General features: G+C 75.3%; 1 protein-coding gene across 1 annotated transcript; it reads right to left on the reverse strand.

Moving 5' to 3' along the window:
- Nucleotides 1-75: 75 nt before the first annotated feature.
- LOC114171773 (hornerin-like) lies at nucleotides 76-13,637 on the reverse strand (the record flags this gene model as incomplete). The annotated part of the gene is made up of 2 exons (XM_028056634.1): nucleotides 76-7,900; nucleotides 7,971-13,637. Coding segments are annotated over 2 exons (13,492 nt in total), but the record flags the coding sequence as incomplete, so codon positions are not given.
- Between the last annotated feature and the right edge of the window lie 49 nt (nucleotides 13,638-13,686).

The following is a 13,686-nucleotide window of genomic DNA, read 5'->3' on the forward strand; positions in this document are numbered from 1 at the left end:
CGCCCGCCCCTGCTCCTCTGTGCCGGGTTCGCGTGCGCGCCTCCCTGTCGGGCCCCGCCCGCTGGTGCCCTCTGCCTGCGCGGGGCGCCGCCCGCGGCCCCTCTGGTGGCGGCCCGCCGCGCTCCTGCCGTGCCCCTCGTTCGTCTGCCTTGGGTCTCGGGGCGCCCGCCTCCTCGCCCCGTCTCGTCGCTGGTTCCCTCCGCCGTTTCCCTCCGGCTCGCTGGCGCCCGCGGGCGCGTTCTCTCGGGTCCCGCCCCTGCTTCGCGGCCTCGGGGGCGCCCCGCCCTCGCCCTCTTCTCCCCTTTCCCTCGGTCGGCCGGCCCGGCTGCTCTGTTGCGCCGTGCCCCGGCCTCGCGCGCTCCCCGTGGGCCCTTTTTGGTCCGCCGCCCTGGCGCTGCGGGCTGCCCCGGCCGCTGGGTTCCGGTGCCGCCCTGCGCGCTCCCCTCGCCCCCCCCCGGGTGTTGGTCGCTTCCGCCCGCCGGCCGGTGGTCCTGGCCGTCGCCCTCCGCTCCGGCGTGTGTCCCCCTCCCCTGCCGCCTCCCCTCGCCCCGCCCCTGGCTGGCGCTCCCGCGCGCGCCCTCTCCCCGGCCGTCGGGGCCCGTCCCCGCCTCGCTGCGTCGGCGGGCGCGGCGGTCGCTGCCCCCCCGGGCGTGCGCCCGGGCGGCGCGGTCGTCGGTGCCGCTCTTGGTGGTCGTCGCCCCTCTTCCCCTGCGCCCTTTGCCGGCCGCCGCGGGGCCCGGTTCCCTGTGCCCGGCCCTTGCCCCTGGGTTCGTCGCTCCTCCGGGCCGGGGGCCGCCCGTCTGCTCGCGCTCTCCGCGCGTCCTCCGCCCGGGCCTCGGGTTCCCCTTCCTGCCCCGGGCCGTGGCGGCTGCCGGCCCCGTTCGGGCGTCCGGCGCCGTCGGCGGGGGCCCCGGCCCGCGTTCTCTTTTCTGTTTCCCCGCCTGCCCCCCTGGCCCCGGCTCCGCCGGCGGTCGGGTCCCGCGGCTGGCCGCGCCCCGCCCGTCGCGTGGTGTCCGGTGCGCCCCCGGCGGCCCTTGCCCCTCCGGCGGCCCGCGTGCCTCCCCCGCCTGGTCGTCCTCCTCCCCGCCTCCGGTCTCCCCGGTGCCCCGCCTCTGGTCGCTGGCCCCTGTCGGCCCGGGCCGTCGGCCCCCTGGCTCCGTCCCCTCGGGCCCCGGCTTGGCTCTGCGGGCTGGGCCCGGGGGTCCCCGTCCCGCCCCCGTCGGCTGTCGGTGGCCTGCTCGCGCTGCTTTCGCGGCGCGCGCGGGTCGTCGCGTGCCGGTCGGGGGCCGGCTTGGGCCCGGGCCCTTCGGGGCCTCTTCCCCGGGCGTCGCCCCGTCGCCTCCGCCCTGGTCCGGCCCGGGGCCTCCGCCTGTTTCCTTCCCCCCGCCTTGCGCTGGTCCTTGCGGCTGTTGCCGCCCTGTGCTTTCTGCCCCGTGCTCTGCCTGTCCCCGTGCCGCCCTTCCCCCCGCGCGGGTCCCCGGCGGGCGTCCCTCTGCCTCTCTTCCGGTCGCCCCCTGCCTCGTCCTCTCCTTCGTGCCGCGCCTGCCTGGCTTCCCGCGCTTCCCCCTGTCCCTGTCTCCTCTCCCGCGCCCCCCCGCCCCGGGCCCGGGCTTGGCGGCCTCCGCGGGGCCCGCCGCCCCTGTTGCGCTTGCCTCTCGTCCGCCTTTGTGCCCTGCCTTGCGCGGTGTCGGCTCCGTGGGCGCTGGCCCCCGCGCCCGTGCCCTCCCCCTCCTTTTCCCGTTCTTTTCCTTCTTCCGTGCCTCGGCGGCGGGGCGCTGCCCCTCTTTTTGGCCCCCCGGTCGCCTTCGGTCGGTCGCTCCGGGCGGCCGCCCTTGTCCGGTGGGGCGTTTGGCTGGGGCGGCCCCTCTGTTCCCCGCTCCCGCCGGTGTCCTCCGCTGCGCTCCCCGCGCCCCGCCCTCTCGTGTGGCCCCCCGGGTCCCCGCTCGTTTGCTTCTGCTTTCCCGTCCGCCTCCGCCCCGTGCCCGCGTGGCCTCTCGCTCCTTTCGTCCTTCGGCCTTTGCCGCTCGCGGTGTCCGCCCCGTTCCCCCGGGCTCCCTGGCTTGTGGCCGCCCCGCGTTCCTCGCGCCGTTGCTTTTTGCTCCTTCGCTGTCGGCTCTTCCTCTCCTTGTGCCGCCGCCTTCCCCCCGTGTTGGCTTGTTCCCCCCCCCTCGGGCCCGTGCGCTGGGTTTCGCCCGTCGTGCGCCCGGTTCGTTTTCCCCTCCTGCTGCCCGTGTCGCCCTCGTCCTTCCCCCTCGTCCGCGCGGCCCCGTTGCTTCGCCCCCTTGGTCCTCGCGCTTGGTTGCCCCGCCCGTGGCGCGCCGCTCCCGTGCGTTGGCTTCTGCCTGCCCGCCTCTCCGTCCGCCTCCGGGCTCGCCGCGCTGCGTGCGCCCGTTGTTTGTTTGCCGCCCCGCCGTCGGGGGCCTCGGCCCCCCGCGGCCCGTGTCGTTGGTGCCCCTTGTCCGGCGCCTCCTCCTTGCGCGCCGCCTTGCCGCGCCCTTCCTCTCGCCCGCCGGGTCGCCTCCTTTGCCGCCGCCTTCCCTCCGCGCCCGGGTCTTGTCCGTGGCCGCGTGGCCTTGCTGCCCCGCTCCCCTGCGCTTCCGCCCTTGTCGCTTTGCTTCGTCCCTCCCCTTCCTCTCCCCCTCCCCTGCTTTCTCTCCCTGTCTTTGTCCTCTCTTCCCCCCTGTCCGTTTTTCGTTCTCGCGGCTGCCCCTCCTTGGTCCCCTGGCCTCGCCTCTGCTGTCGCCCTGTCCTGTCCTTTCCCTTGCTTGGTGGGGCGTTTTGTGCCCCGTGCCCTTCGTGGTTTTTGCGCTGTGCCGGTTGGCCTGGCCTCCCCCTGCCCCCCCTGCCTCCCCTGCCCGTCTTGGTGCCCCCCGTTTTGCGTTGGTTGGGTTTTCCCCCTGGGCCCGGTTGTCGGTGCCCCCCGGCCTCGCTCCCTGGCTTGGTGGGGCGTTTTGTGCCCCCTGCCCTTCGTGGTTTTTGCGCTGTGCGGGTTGGCCCGGCCTCCCCCTGCCCCCCCTGCCTCCCCTGCCCGTCTTGGTGCCCGCCCGTTTTGCGTTGGTGGGTTTTGCCCCTGGCCCGGTTGTCGGTGCCCCCCGGCCTCGCTCCCTGGCTTGGTGGGGCGTTTTGTGCCCCCTGCCCTTCGTGGTTTTTGCGCTGTGCGGGTTGGCCTGGCCTCCCCCTGCCCCCCCTGCCTCCCCTGCCCGTCTTGGTGCCCGCCCGTTTTGCGTTGGTTGGGTTTTGCCCCTGGCCCGTTGGTCGGTGCCCCCGGCCTCGCTCCCTGGCTTGGTGGGGCGTTTTGTGCCCCCTGCCCTTCGTGGTTTTTGCGTGTGCGGGTTGGCCGGCCTCCCCCTGCCCCCCCTGCCTCCCTGCCCGTCTTGGTGCCCGCCCGTTTTGCGTTGGTGGGTTTTGCCCCTGGCCCCGTTGGTCGGTGCCCCGCGGCCTCGCTCCTGGCTTGGTGGGGCGTTTTGTGCCCCCTGCCCTTCGTGGTTTTTGCGCTGTGCGGGTTGGCCGGCCTCCCCCTGCCCCCCCTGCCTCCCCTGCCCTTCTTGGTGCCCGCCCGTTTTGCGTTCGGCGGGTTTTGCCCCTGGCCCCGTTGGTCGGTGCCCCGCGGCCTCGCTCGCTGGCTTGGTGGGGCGTTTTGTGCCCCCTGCCCTTCGTGGTTTTTGCGCTGTGCGGGTTGGCCGGCCTCCCCTGTCCCCCCTGCCTCCCCTGCCCTTCTTGGTGCCCGCCCGTTTTGCGTTCGGCGGGTTTTGCCCCTGGCCCCGTTGGCGGTGCCCCGCGGCCTCGCTCGCTGGCTTGGTGGGGCGTTTTGTGCCCCCTGCCCTTCGTGGTTTTTGCGCTGTGCGGGTTGGCCTGGCCTCCCCCTGCCCCCCTGCCTCCCCTGCCCTCTTGGTGCCCGCCCGTTTTGCGTTGGGGGTTTTGCCCCTGGCCCGTTGGCGGTGCCCCCGGCCTCGCTCCTGGCTTGGTGGGCGTTTGTGCCCCCTGCCCTTCGTGGTTTTTGCGCTGTGCGGGTTGGCCGGCCTCCCCCTGTCCCCCCCTGCCTCCCTGCCCTTCTTGGTGCCCGCCCGTTTTGCGTTCGGCGGTTTTGCCCCTGGCCCCGTTGGCGGTGCCCCGCGGCCTCGCTCGCTGGCTTGGTGGGGCGCTTTGTGCCCCCTGCCCTTCGTGGTTTTTGCGCTGTGCGGGTTGGCCCGGCCTCCCCCTGTCCCCCCCTGCGTCCTGTCCCCGTGTTGGTGCCCCCCCGTTTTGCCTTGGCTGCCTTTTGCCCTTGGCCCCGTTGGTCGGTGCCCCGCGCCTCGCTCGCTTGGTGCCCCCCTTTGTCCCCTTTCCGCCCTTGGCCCCCCTGCCTGCCCTTTTGTGGGGCGGTTCCTGCTCTTGTTTCGTGGTGGCCTGGCCCCCCTGCGGTCGCCCTTCGCCGTCTCCCTGTGCTTTTCTCTTTTTCCCGCTTTTCCCCCTCCCCGGTCCGTCCCCCCTCCCCCCTCGTTCCCCTTCGCGCCCCTTCTGCCCTTTGGTGCGCCCGGCGCTCCCCTTCTTCTCCGCCTTCCTGCCCCCCTCGCCTCCCCTTCGCCGTGTCGCCCGCGCTCTGGCCTTCTGTCTGCTCCCCCCGTGTCTCTCCTTGTCCCCTTTTGCCTTTTGCCTCTTCCCCTCTTCTCGGGGGGGCGTGCTCCTTGCGCCGGCCCGCTCCCCCCTGGCCGGTTTTCCCGGGCGCTTGCTGCGGCCTCCCCCTCCCGTGGTGCGTGCGTTCGCCTGTTTCTCCTGGCCCCCTCGCCTCTTCCTCGTTGTTGCGCTTTCTTCCTCCCCCCCCGGTCGTCCCTGCTCGTTGGTTCGCTCGGCCGCTCGTCCCTCGGCTCTTGTGGCCCGTTCTTTTCCTGCCTCGCGCTGCTTGCCCCTGCGTCCCTTGCTGTTTCCCTTTGCTTGCTTGCCCCTGGTCGGTGGGGGGTGGCCCGTCTTGTGGTGTGGTGTCTTGCGCCCGTGCGGGTGTGTGCGTTGTCCTCGCGCTGCCCTTGCTGGCTGGCTCCCTGCCTTGCGTCTCGCCCGGTCCCGCCTGCCTCTCTTCCCTTTTCCCCCGTTGCCTTGGGTGCTCTTGGTTGCTCCGTCCCTGTGTTGCCTCCCCCTCGCCGGTCCTTCTGTGGTTGCTTCGCCTTCTCTCTTTCCCTCCCGCCGCGGTGTTGGCGGCTCCTCCTGTCCCGCCCGTGTTCCCTCTCGTGCCCCTCTCCGTGCTGCCCGTGTTGTGGCTCGTTCTTTTGGCTGCGGTGCCTTCTCTGCCCTCGGGTTTCCTTTCGCGCCCCCGTCCCCTCCTTCGGTTGTGTCCCTTGCTTGCGCCGTTGTCCTTGCCCTTGTTGTGCCCCTCTCGTTCTTCCCCCCCCGTCGTCTTGCGTGCGCTGGCCGGCCCCTCCGCTGTGCTTTGGCCTGTCCTGCCCGTCCTCGCTTGCGGGCCGTGTGCGCCCGTGTTGTTGCCCCCCGTGGGCCCTGGCCTGTGGCCCCTCGTGCTGCGCTCTTCGTGGCTCTGCGCCGCCGCCGCCCTTTGGGCCTGTTGGCCCCGCGGGCGGCGCTGTTGCCCTGCGCCGCCGCTGGCCTTTTGGGTTGTTTGCCTCCCTGGGCGGCCCCGCGCGCCCTCCGCCTCCTCTGGCCTCTTGGGTTGTTGGCCGCCCCGGGCGGCCCCGCTCGCCCTCCGCCTCCTCCGGCCTCTTGGGTTGTTGGCCGCCCGGGGCGGCCCCGCTCGCCCTCCGCCTCCTCTGGCCTCTTGGGTTGTTGGCCGCCCGGGGCGGTCCCGCTCGCCCTCCGCCTCCTCCGGCCTCTTGGGTTGTTGGCCGCCCGGGGCGGCCCCGCTCGCCCTCCGCCTCCTCTGGCCTCTTGGGTTGTTGGCCGCCCGGGGCGGCCCCGCTCGCCCTCCGCCTCCTCTGGCCTCTTGGGTTGTTGGCCCCGCCCCTTGGGGGGCTGCCCCTGGCCCCGCGTGCCCTCGGCCCCCTGCGCCCCCGGCCCCTTGGGGGGCTGCCCCTGGCCCCGCGTGCCCTCGGCCCCCTGCGCCCCGGCCCCTTGGGGGGCTGCTGCTGGCCCCGCGTGCCCTCGCCCGCCCTGCGCCCCCGGCCCCTTGGGGGGCTGCCGCTGGCCCCGCGTGCCCTCGGCCGCCCTGCGCCCCCGCCCCTTGGGGGGCTGCTGCTGGCCCCGCGTGCCCTCGGCCGCCCTGCGCCCCCGGCCCCTTGGGGGGCTGCCGCTGGCCCCGCGTGCCCTTGGCCCCCTGCGCGGCGGGCCCCTTCGCGGCCCGTTGGCCCCGCGGGCGCCTTCGCCGCCCTGCGCCGCCGGCCGGTTTTTGGGCCGTTGGCCTCGCCTGCCGCGCCTCCTGCCCTCCCCCTCCGCCCGCCCTTTTGGTTGTTGGCTTCCTGGGCCGCGCTGTGCCCCTCCCCCTCCGCCCGCCTCTTGGGTTGTTGGCCCCCTGGGCGGCCCCGCGCGCCCTCCGCCTCCTCTGGCCTCTTGGGTTGTTGGCCGCCCGGGGCGGCCCCGCTCGCCCTCCGCCTCCTCTGGCCTCTTGGGTTGTTGGCCGCCCGGGGCGGTCCCGCTCGCCCTCCGCCTCCTCCGGCCTCTTGGGTTGTTGGCCGCCCGGGGCGGCCCCGCTCGCCCTCCGCCTCCTCTGGCCTCTTGGGTTGTTGGCCGCCCGGGGCGGCCCCGCTCGCCCTCCGCCTCCTCTGGCCTCTTGGGTTGTTGGCCCCGCCCCCTTGGGGGGCTGCCCCTGGCCCCGCGTGCCCTCGGCCCCCCTGCGCCCCGGCCCCTTGGGGGGCTGCCCCTGGCCCCGCGTGCCCTCGGCCCCCTGCGCCCCCGGCCCCTTGGGGGGCTGCTGCTGGCCCGCGTGCCCTCGCCCGCCCTGCGCCCCGGCCCCTTGGGGGGCTGCCCCTGGCCCCGCGTGCCCTCGGCCGCCCTGCGCCCCCGGCCCCTTGGGGGGCTGCCGCTGGCCCCGCGTGCCCTTGGCCCCCCTGCGTGCCGGCCCCTTGGGGGGCTGCCGTTGGCCCCGCGCGCCGCTTCGCCGCCCTGTGCCGCCGGCCCCTTGGCGGGCTGCCGTTGGCCCCGCGGGCTGTTCTGCCCGTCCCGTTTGCCCTCTTGCTTTTCCCCCGTGGGTGGTGTGGCCGTTGGGTCTGCTCCCCTGTGTCCCGTGCGCGGTCCGCCCGCTTGGGCTGCCGTCGCCTTTGTCTGCCGCCTGCCCCTTGCCCTTCCTGCTTTGGCGTGTTTTGTGCTTGGTTGTCCGCTCCGCCTGCTCCCTGGTTGCTCCTGCCCGTCGTCCTCTGCTTGTCTCCCCGCTTCCGCCCTGCCTGTGTCCGTCTGCCCTCCTTCCGCCTGTGCCCCTGCGCCTGGCTCCTTCCCTCCGTTCTCGTTTGTTTGCTGGTCTCTCCTCCTCGGCTCCCCGTCGTCCTTCTCGCGCTCCTCCGTGCCCCCCCCCGCCTTCTGGCCGGGCTGCCTTTCTTCGCTCCCGGTCGCCGCCGGCTCTGCCTGTTGCTTTGCTGCTTCCTGCTCCCTCGTCGGCTCGCCCGGCCTTTGTGCCGGCGCCCCCTCCTTCCCCTTTCTGCCCTCTCCCCTTTCGCTGGTCGGCTCGTGGCCTCCCCTGGTGGTGCCGGGTGCCGGCGCCTTCGGGTTCGCTTCCGGCGCGGGCGCCTGCGCCCCGGCTCCCCCTCCCCGGCCGGCCGCCGGCGCGCCCCTTCCCCCTCCTGCCCCGGGGCGGTCGTGCCCTCCTCCCTCCCGGGCTCCTTGCGTCTGGTCCTTGGCCTGCGTCCCCTCTCCCTCCCTTCCCGCGGCTCCCTTGGCGGGCCCGTCTGGTGCCCGCCGCCGCGGTCCTTCCCGCTCCCCTCGCGTCTCTTTCCGTTGTTGCCGTTCCCCGCTCGTCGTTGGCCCTTGGGTTGGGTCGCTCGGTCCGCCTCTGGTGTGCCCCGGTCTGCTCGTCCCTTCTGCCGGCGCTGCGCTCCTGGCCTTCCCTGGCCGGGTCGTGCCTCCGGTGCTGTTCCTTTGCCGCCCTTCGCGTGCTCCCCGCCCGCCTCCGCTCTGGCTCCCTTCGCCTGGGCTCCCCCCCCGGCTTCTGCTCCTCTTGTGTTGGCCTTCGGGCTCGGCGTCCTGCTTCCCCGGGCCCGTCGGGGGCCTTCGTCTTTCCTCGTCCGCGGTGCCCTTCTTGGCTTTCTGCCCGCCGCCCCCTGCGCCCGCCTTTGCCCCGGCTGTTTTCCTTCCTCCCGCCCGCCCGTTGGGGGCTCGCCGCCGCTCCGCTCCCGTCCTCGTCTCCCCCTCCCGCTGCCGCCCCGGGCTCCGCGGCTGTTGCTTTTCGGCCTCCGCTGGCCCCTTCTGCGCCCTCCCCGTCTTTGGGTTCCGGGGGGCGTCTGGTCGCCCGGCTGCCCCTTCCCGGCCTTGCCGGCCGGGCCCCCCCGGCGTGGCGCCTGCGGCTTCCTTTGCCTCCCCCGGGGCCCCTTCCCCGGTCCCGCCCTCGTCCGGCTTGCCCGCCTGCGCGCTCTTTCTTGCTTCTCTGGGTGGTGGTGCCTGGCCGTTCTTCGTTGGTGGCGCGCTTTGTCTGGTTCCTTCCGTTCCCGCCCGCGCCCTCCGCCTGCTCCCTCGCTCTGTGGCGGTCCCTTCCCCGGCCCGCTTCTTCGCGGGCCTCTGGCCGCTTCGGCCCCGGCCGTTTGCGGCCCTCCCCGGTCTGTGCTGCCCTTCGCTGTTCTGGGCCGCCCGCGCGCTCCCCTGCTGTCTTCCCCGCGTCTCTCGCCTTGGCCGCCCGGCCCGGGTCCTCTTTGCCCTTTCCTCGTGCTGGGGCTCGCTCCTTGCCCTTGTTGGTCTTCCCCGCGGCCTTCCTCGTCCGCGCGCGTCCTCCGCTCGCGTTGCCTCCGTCCCTGCCCTTTGTCCCCCCGCCCGTCGCTCCTCCCGCTTGCCTGGTCCGGTGCCGTGTTCGGCTTGCGGCGCCGTGGGCGGTTCGCTGCCTGCGCCGTGGTGCGCCGTCCCCTGCCCCTTCTCCTTTCGCGGCCGGCGCCGTCGTCCCCGGTTTCCGTCGGTGCCCCTGCGGCCGGCTCCTTGTCGTTGCCTCGCTCCCCCCTCCGCCTCGGGCCTTGCTTCCTCCCTGCCTTCCCTGTTGGGCGCGCTTGTGTTCTGTCCTTTGGCTTTGGCGCCCCCTCTCTCGCCCCCCTTCCCCCCGGCGCTTCCTTCGCCCCGGCTTGTGTCCCTTTTTGGTTGGTCGCCTCTCCGGGCCCTTTTCCCTTGGCCTCGCCCTGTCCTGTCCTGCCCTGCCTCTCGGCCCCGGCTCTCTCGGCTCTTGCCTCGCTGCCGCCCGTCGCGCCCTGCGCTCCTTGGTGTGCCTTGCCGCCTCCCGTGCCCCCTCGCGTCTTTGCCCGCCCGTTGCGCCTGCCGCCCTTCGGTTGCGGGCCCGCCTGCCTGGGTGTCCCCCCTTGTCCCCCCCTGCCCCTGTGCCTTGCGGTGCCCGTTGGCTTCCCGCGCGGCCTTCCTCGTGGTTGGTTCCCCCCGCCGTTCCTCGCGCCGTCCCTCGTCCTCCCTGGTGGCTGCGTCCCTCTCGCGCCCCCTCGTGCCTGTGGTGCTTTGGGGCTGTCCTTGGTTGGCTCTGTTGTGTTTTGTGTTCCTGTTGCCGCCGCCGCTTTTCTCGCGCCCTCCGGTCCGGCGGGGCTCCCCGCTGCGTTTCCGCCTCTCCCTCCGCGGCGGCCCCGCCCCTCCCCGGCTTCCCCTCGTCCCGGCGCGCGCCCCGGGCCCCGCCCCTCCTGCGCCTCGCTCGCCTTCGGTGTTCGCCTTGTCGTCTGGCGCCGCGTCCTCCGTGGCGGCCCGGGCCCCCGTCCCCTGGCCGGGGGCGCCCGCGCGGGTGCGCGCCCCGTTGTGCCCGGCCCCTGTCGCCCCCCGCGGCGCTGTCGGCGCGTCGGGTTGTTTGGGCCTGCCGCCCCCTCGGGCGGTCCCTTCCGTCCCCGGCTCCCTCCTGGTGCGCGCCCGCTCGCGCCCCGTCCCGCGCGGGCCCGCTGCCCCGGCCTTTGCCCGCGCGTCCCCGCGTGCTTGCCCTTGTCGGGCGGGCCGCGGCTGGGGGCCGGCGCTGTGTCTCGGTCGGCTGTGGCCCGGTGCCCGCCGGTCTGCCGCTCGCCTCGCGGCCTTGCTCGCTGCGGCTTGTGCCGGTGGCCCCCGCCCGGGCTGTTGCCCTGCTCGTGGCGCCGTCCTCGTTGCGCTTGTGGCCGGCCGTGCGCGCCTCCTGGCGTGTCTCGGCCCGTGCGTGCTCCGGGCCTCGGCTTGTGGGCTCCCCCTTCGGCCCGTCTTGCCCCCCGGCCCCCGGCGTCTGCCCTGTGTGCGCGTCCCCGGGTGCGTCCCCTCGTCCGGCGCCCGGCCGCTGCTTGGTGGGCTCCCCTTGTGGGTTGCCCCGCCGCCCGCCCCTGCTCCTCTGTGCCGGGTTCGCGTGCGCGCCTCCCTGTCGGGCCCCGCCCGCTGGTGCCCTCTGCCTGCGCGGGGCGCCGCCCGCGGCCCCTCTGGTGGCGGCCCGCCGCGCTCCTGCCGTGCCCCTCGTTCGTCTGCCTTGGGTCTCGGGGCGCCCGCCTCCTCGCCCCGTCTCGTCGCTGGTTCCCTCCGCCGTTTCCCTCCGGCTCGCTGGCGCCCGCGGGCGCGTTCTCTCGGGTCCCGCCCCTGCTTCGCGGCCTCGGGGGCGCCCCGCCCTCGCCCTCTTCTCCCCTTTCCCTCGGTCGGCCGGCCCGGCTGCTCTGTTGCGCCGTGCCCCGGCCTCGCGCGCTCCCCGTGGGCCCTTTTTGGTCCGCCGCCCTGGCGCTGCGGGCTGCCCCGGCCGCTGGGTTCCGGTGCCGCCCTGCGCGCTCCCCTCGCCCCCCCCGGGTGTTGGTCGCTTCCGCCCGCCGGCCGGTGGTCCTGGCCGTCGCCCTCCGCTCCGGCGTGTGTCCCCCTCCCCTGCCGCCTCCCCTCGCCCCGCCCTGGCTGGCGCTCCCGCGCGCGCCCTCTCCCCGGCCGTCGGGGCCCGTCCCCGCCTCGCTGCGTCGGCGGGCGCGGCGGTCGCTGCCCCCCCGGGCGTGCGCCCGGGCGGCGCGGTCGTCGGTGCCGCTCTTGGTGGTCGTCGCCCTCTTCCCCTGCGCCCTTTGCCGGCCGCCGCGGGGCCCGGTTCCCTGTGCCCGGCCCTTGCCCCTGGGTTCGTCGCTCCTCCGGGCCGGGGGCCGCCCGTCTGCTCGCGCTCTCCGCGCGTCCTCCGCCCGGGCCTCGGGTTCCCTTCCTGCCCCGGGCCGTGGCGGCTGCCGGCCCCGTTCGGGCGTCCGGCGCCGTCGGCGGGGGCCCCGGCCCGCGTTCTCTTTTCTGTTTCCCCGCCTGCCCCCCCTGGCCCCGGCTCCGCCGGCGGTCGGGTCCCGCGGCTGGCCGCGCCCCGCCCGTCGCGTGGTGTCCGGTGCGCCCCCGGCGGCCCTTGCCCTCCGGCGGCCCGCGTGCCTCCCCCGCCTGGTCGTCCTCCTCCCGCCTCCGGTCTCCCCGGTGCCCCGCCTCTGGTCGCTGGCCCCTGTCGGCCCGGGCCGTCGGCCCCTGGCTCCGTCCCTCGGGCCCGGCTTGGCTCTGCGGGCTGGGCCCGGGGGTCCCCGTCCCGCCCCGTCGGCTGTCGGTGGCCTGCTCGCGCTGCTTTCGCGGCGCGCGCGGGTCGTCGCGTGCCGGTCGGGGGCCGGCTTGGGCCCGGGCCCTTCGGGGCCTCTTCCCCGGGCGTCGCCCCGTCGCCTCCGCCCTGGTCCGGCCCGGGGCCTCCGCCTGTTTCCTTCCCCCCGCCTTGCGCTGGTCCTTGCGGCTGTTGCCGCCCTGTGCTTTCTGCCCCGTGCTCTGCCTGTCCCCGTGCCGCCCTTCCCCCCGCGCGGGTCCCGGCGGGCGTCCCTCTGCCTCTCTTCCGGTCGCCCCTGCCTCGTCCTCTCCTTCGTGCCGCGCCTGCCTGGCTTCCCGCGCTTCCCCCTGTCCCTGTCTCCTCTCCCGCGCCCCCCGCCCCGGGCCCGGGCTTGGCGGCCTCCGCGGGGCCCGCCGCCCCTGTTGCGCTTGCCTCTCGTCCGCCTTTGTGCCTGCCTTGCGCGGTGTCGGCTCCGTGGGCGCTGGCCCCGCGCCCGTGCCCTCCCCTCCTTTTCCCGTTCTTTTCCTTCTTCCGTGCCTCGGCGGCGGGGCGCTGCCCCTCTTTTTGGCCCCCGGTCGCCTTCGGTCGGTCGCTCCGGGCGGCCGCCCTTGTCCGGTGGGGCGTTTGGCTGGGGCGGCCCCTCTGTTCCCCGCTCCCGCCGGTGTCCTCCGCTGCGCTCCCCGCGCCCGCCCTCTCGTGTGGCCCCCGGGTCCCGCTCGTTTGCTTCTGCTTTCCCGTCCGCCTCCGCCCCGTGCCCGCGTGGCCTCTCGCTCCTTTCGTCCTTCGGCCTTTGCCGCTCGCGGTGTCCGCCCGTTCCCCCGGGCTCCCTGGCTTGTGGCCGCCCCGCGTTCCTCGCGCCGTTGCTTTTTGCTCCTTCGCTGTCGGCTCTTCCTCTCCTTGTGCCGCCGCCTTCCCCCGTGTTGGCTTGTTCCCCCCCCTCGGGCCCGTGCGCTGGGTTTCGCCCGTCGTGCGCCCGGTTCGTTTTCCCCTCCTGCTGCCCGTGTCGCCCTCGTCCTTCCCCTCGTCCGCGCGGCCCCGTTGCTTCGCCCCTTGGTCCTCGCGCTTGGTTGCCCGCCCGTGGCGCGCCGCTCCCGTGCGTTGGCTTCTGCCTGCCCGCCTCTCCGTCCGCCTCCGGGCTCGCCGCGCTGCGTGCGCCCGTTGTTTGTTTGCCGCCCCGCCGTCGGGGGCCTCGGCCCCCCGCGGCCCGTGTCGTTGGTGCCCCTTGTCCGGCGCCTCCTCCTTGCGCGCCGCCTTGCCGCGCCCTTCCTCTCGCCCGCCGGGTCGCCTCCTTTGCCGCCGCCTTCCCTCCGCGCCCGGGTCTTGTCCGTGGCCGCGTGGCCTTGCTGCCCCGCTCCCCTGCGCTTCCGCCCTTGTCGCTTTGCTTCGTCCCTCCCCTTCCTCTCCCCCTCCCCTGCTTTCTCTCCCTGTCTTTGTCCTCTCTTCCCCCCTGTCCGTTTTTCGTTCTCGCGGCTGCCCCTCCTTGGTCCCCTGGCCTCGCCTCTGCTGTCGCCCTGTCCTGTCCTTTCCCTTGCTTGGTGGGGCGTTTTGTGCCCCGTGCCCTTCGTGGTTTTTGCGCTGTGCCGGTTGGCCTGGCCTCCCCTGCCCCCCCTGCCTCCCCTGCCCGTCTTGGTGCCCCCCGTTTTGCGTTGGTTGGGTTTTCCCCTGGGCCCGGTTGTCGGTGCCCCCGGCCTCGCTCCTGGCTTGGTGGGGCGTTTTGTGCCCCCTGCCCTTCGTGGTTTTTGCGCTGTGCGGGTTGGCCGGCCTCCCCTGCCCCCCCTGCCTCCCTGCCCGTCTTGGTGCCCGCCCGTTTTGCGTTGGTTGGGTTTTGCCCCTGGCCCGGTTGTCGGTGCCCCCCGGCCTCGCTCCTGGCTTGGTGGGGCGTTTTGTGCCCCTGCCCTTCGTGGTTTTTGCGCTGTGCGGGTTGGCCTGGCCTCCCCCTGCCCCCCCTGCCTCCCTGCCCGTCTTGGTGCCCGCCCGTTTTGCGTTGGTTGGGTTTTGCCCCTGGCCCGTTGGTCGGTGCCCCCCGGCCTCGCTCCTGGCTTGGTGGGGCGTTTTGTGCCCCCTGCCCTTCGTGGTTTTTGCGCTGTGCGGGTTGGCCTGGCCTCCCCCTG

The sequence above is a fragment of the Vigna unguiculata genome, unplaced genomic scaffold, assembly GCF_004118075.2.
Source record: "Vigna unguiculata cultivar IT97K-499-35 unplaced genomic scaffold, ASM411807v1 contig_359, whole genome shotgun sequence".
NCBI classification, from domain to species: domain Eukaryota; kingdom Viridiplantae; phylum Streptophyta; class Magnoliopsida; order Fabales; family Fabaceae; genus Vigna; species Vigna unguiculata.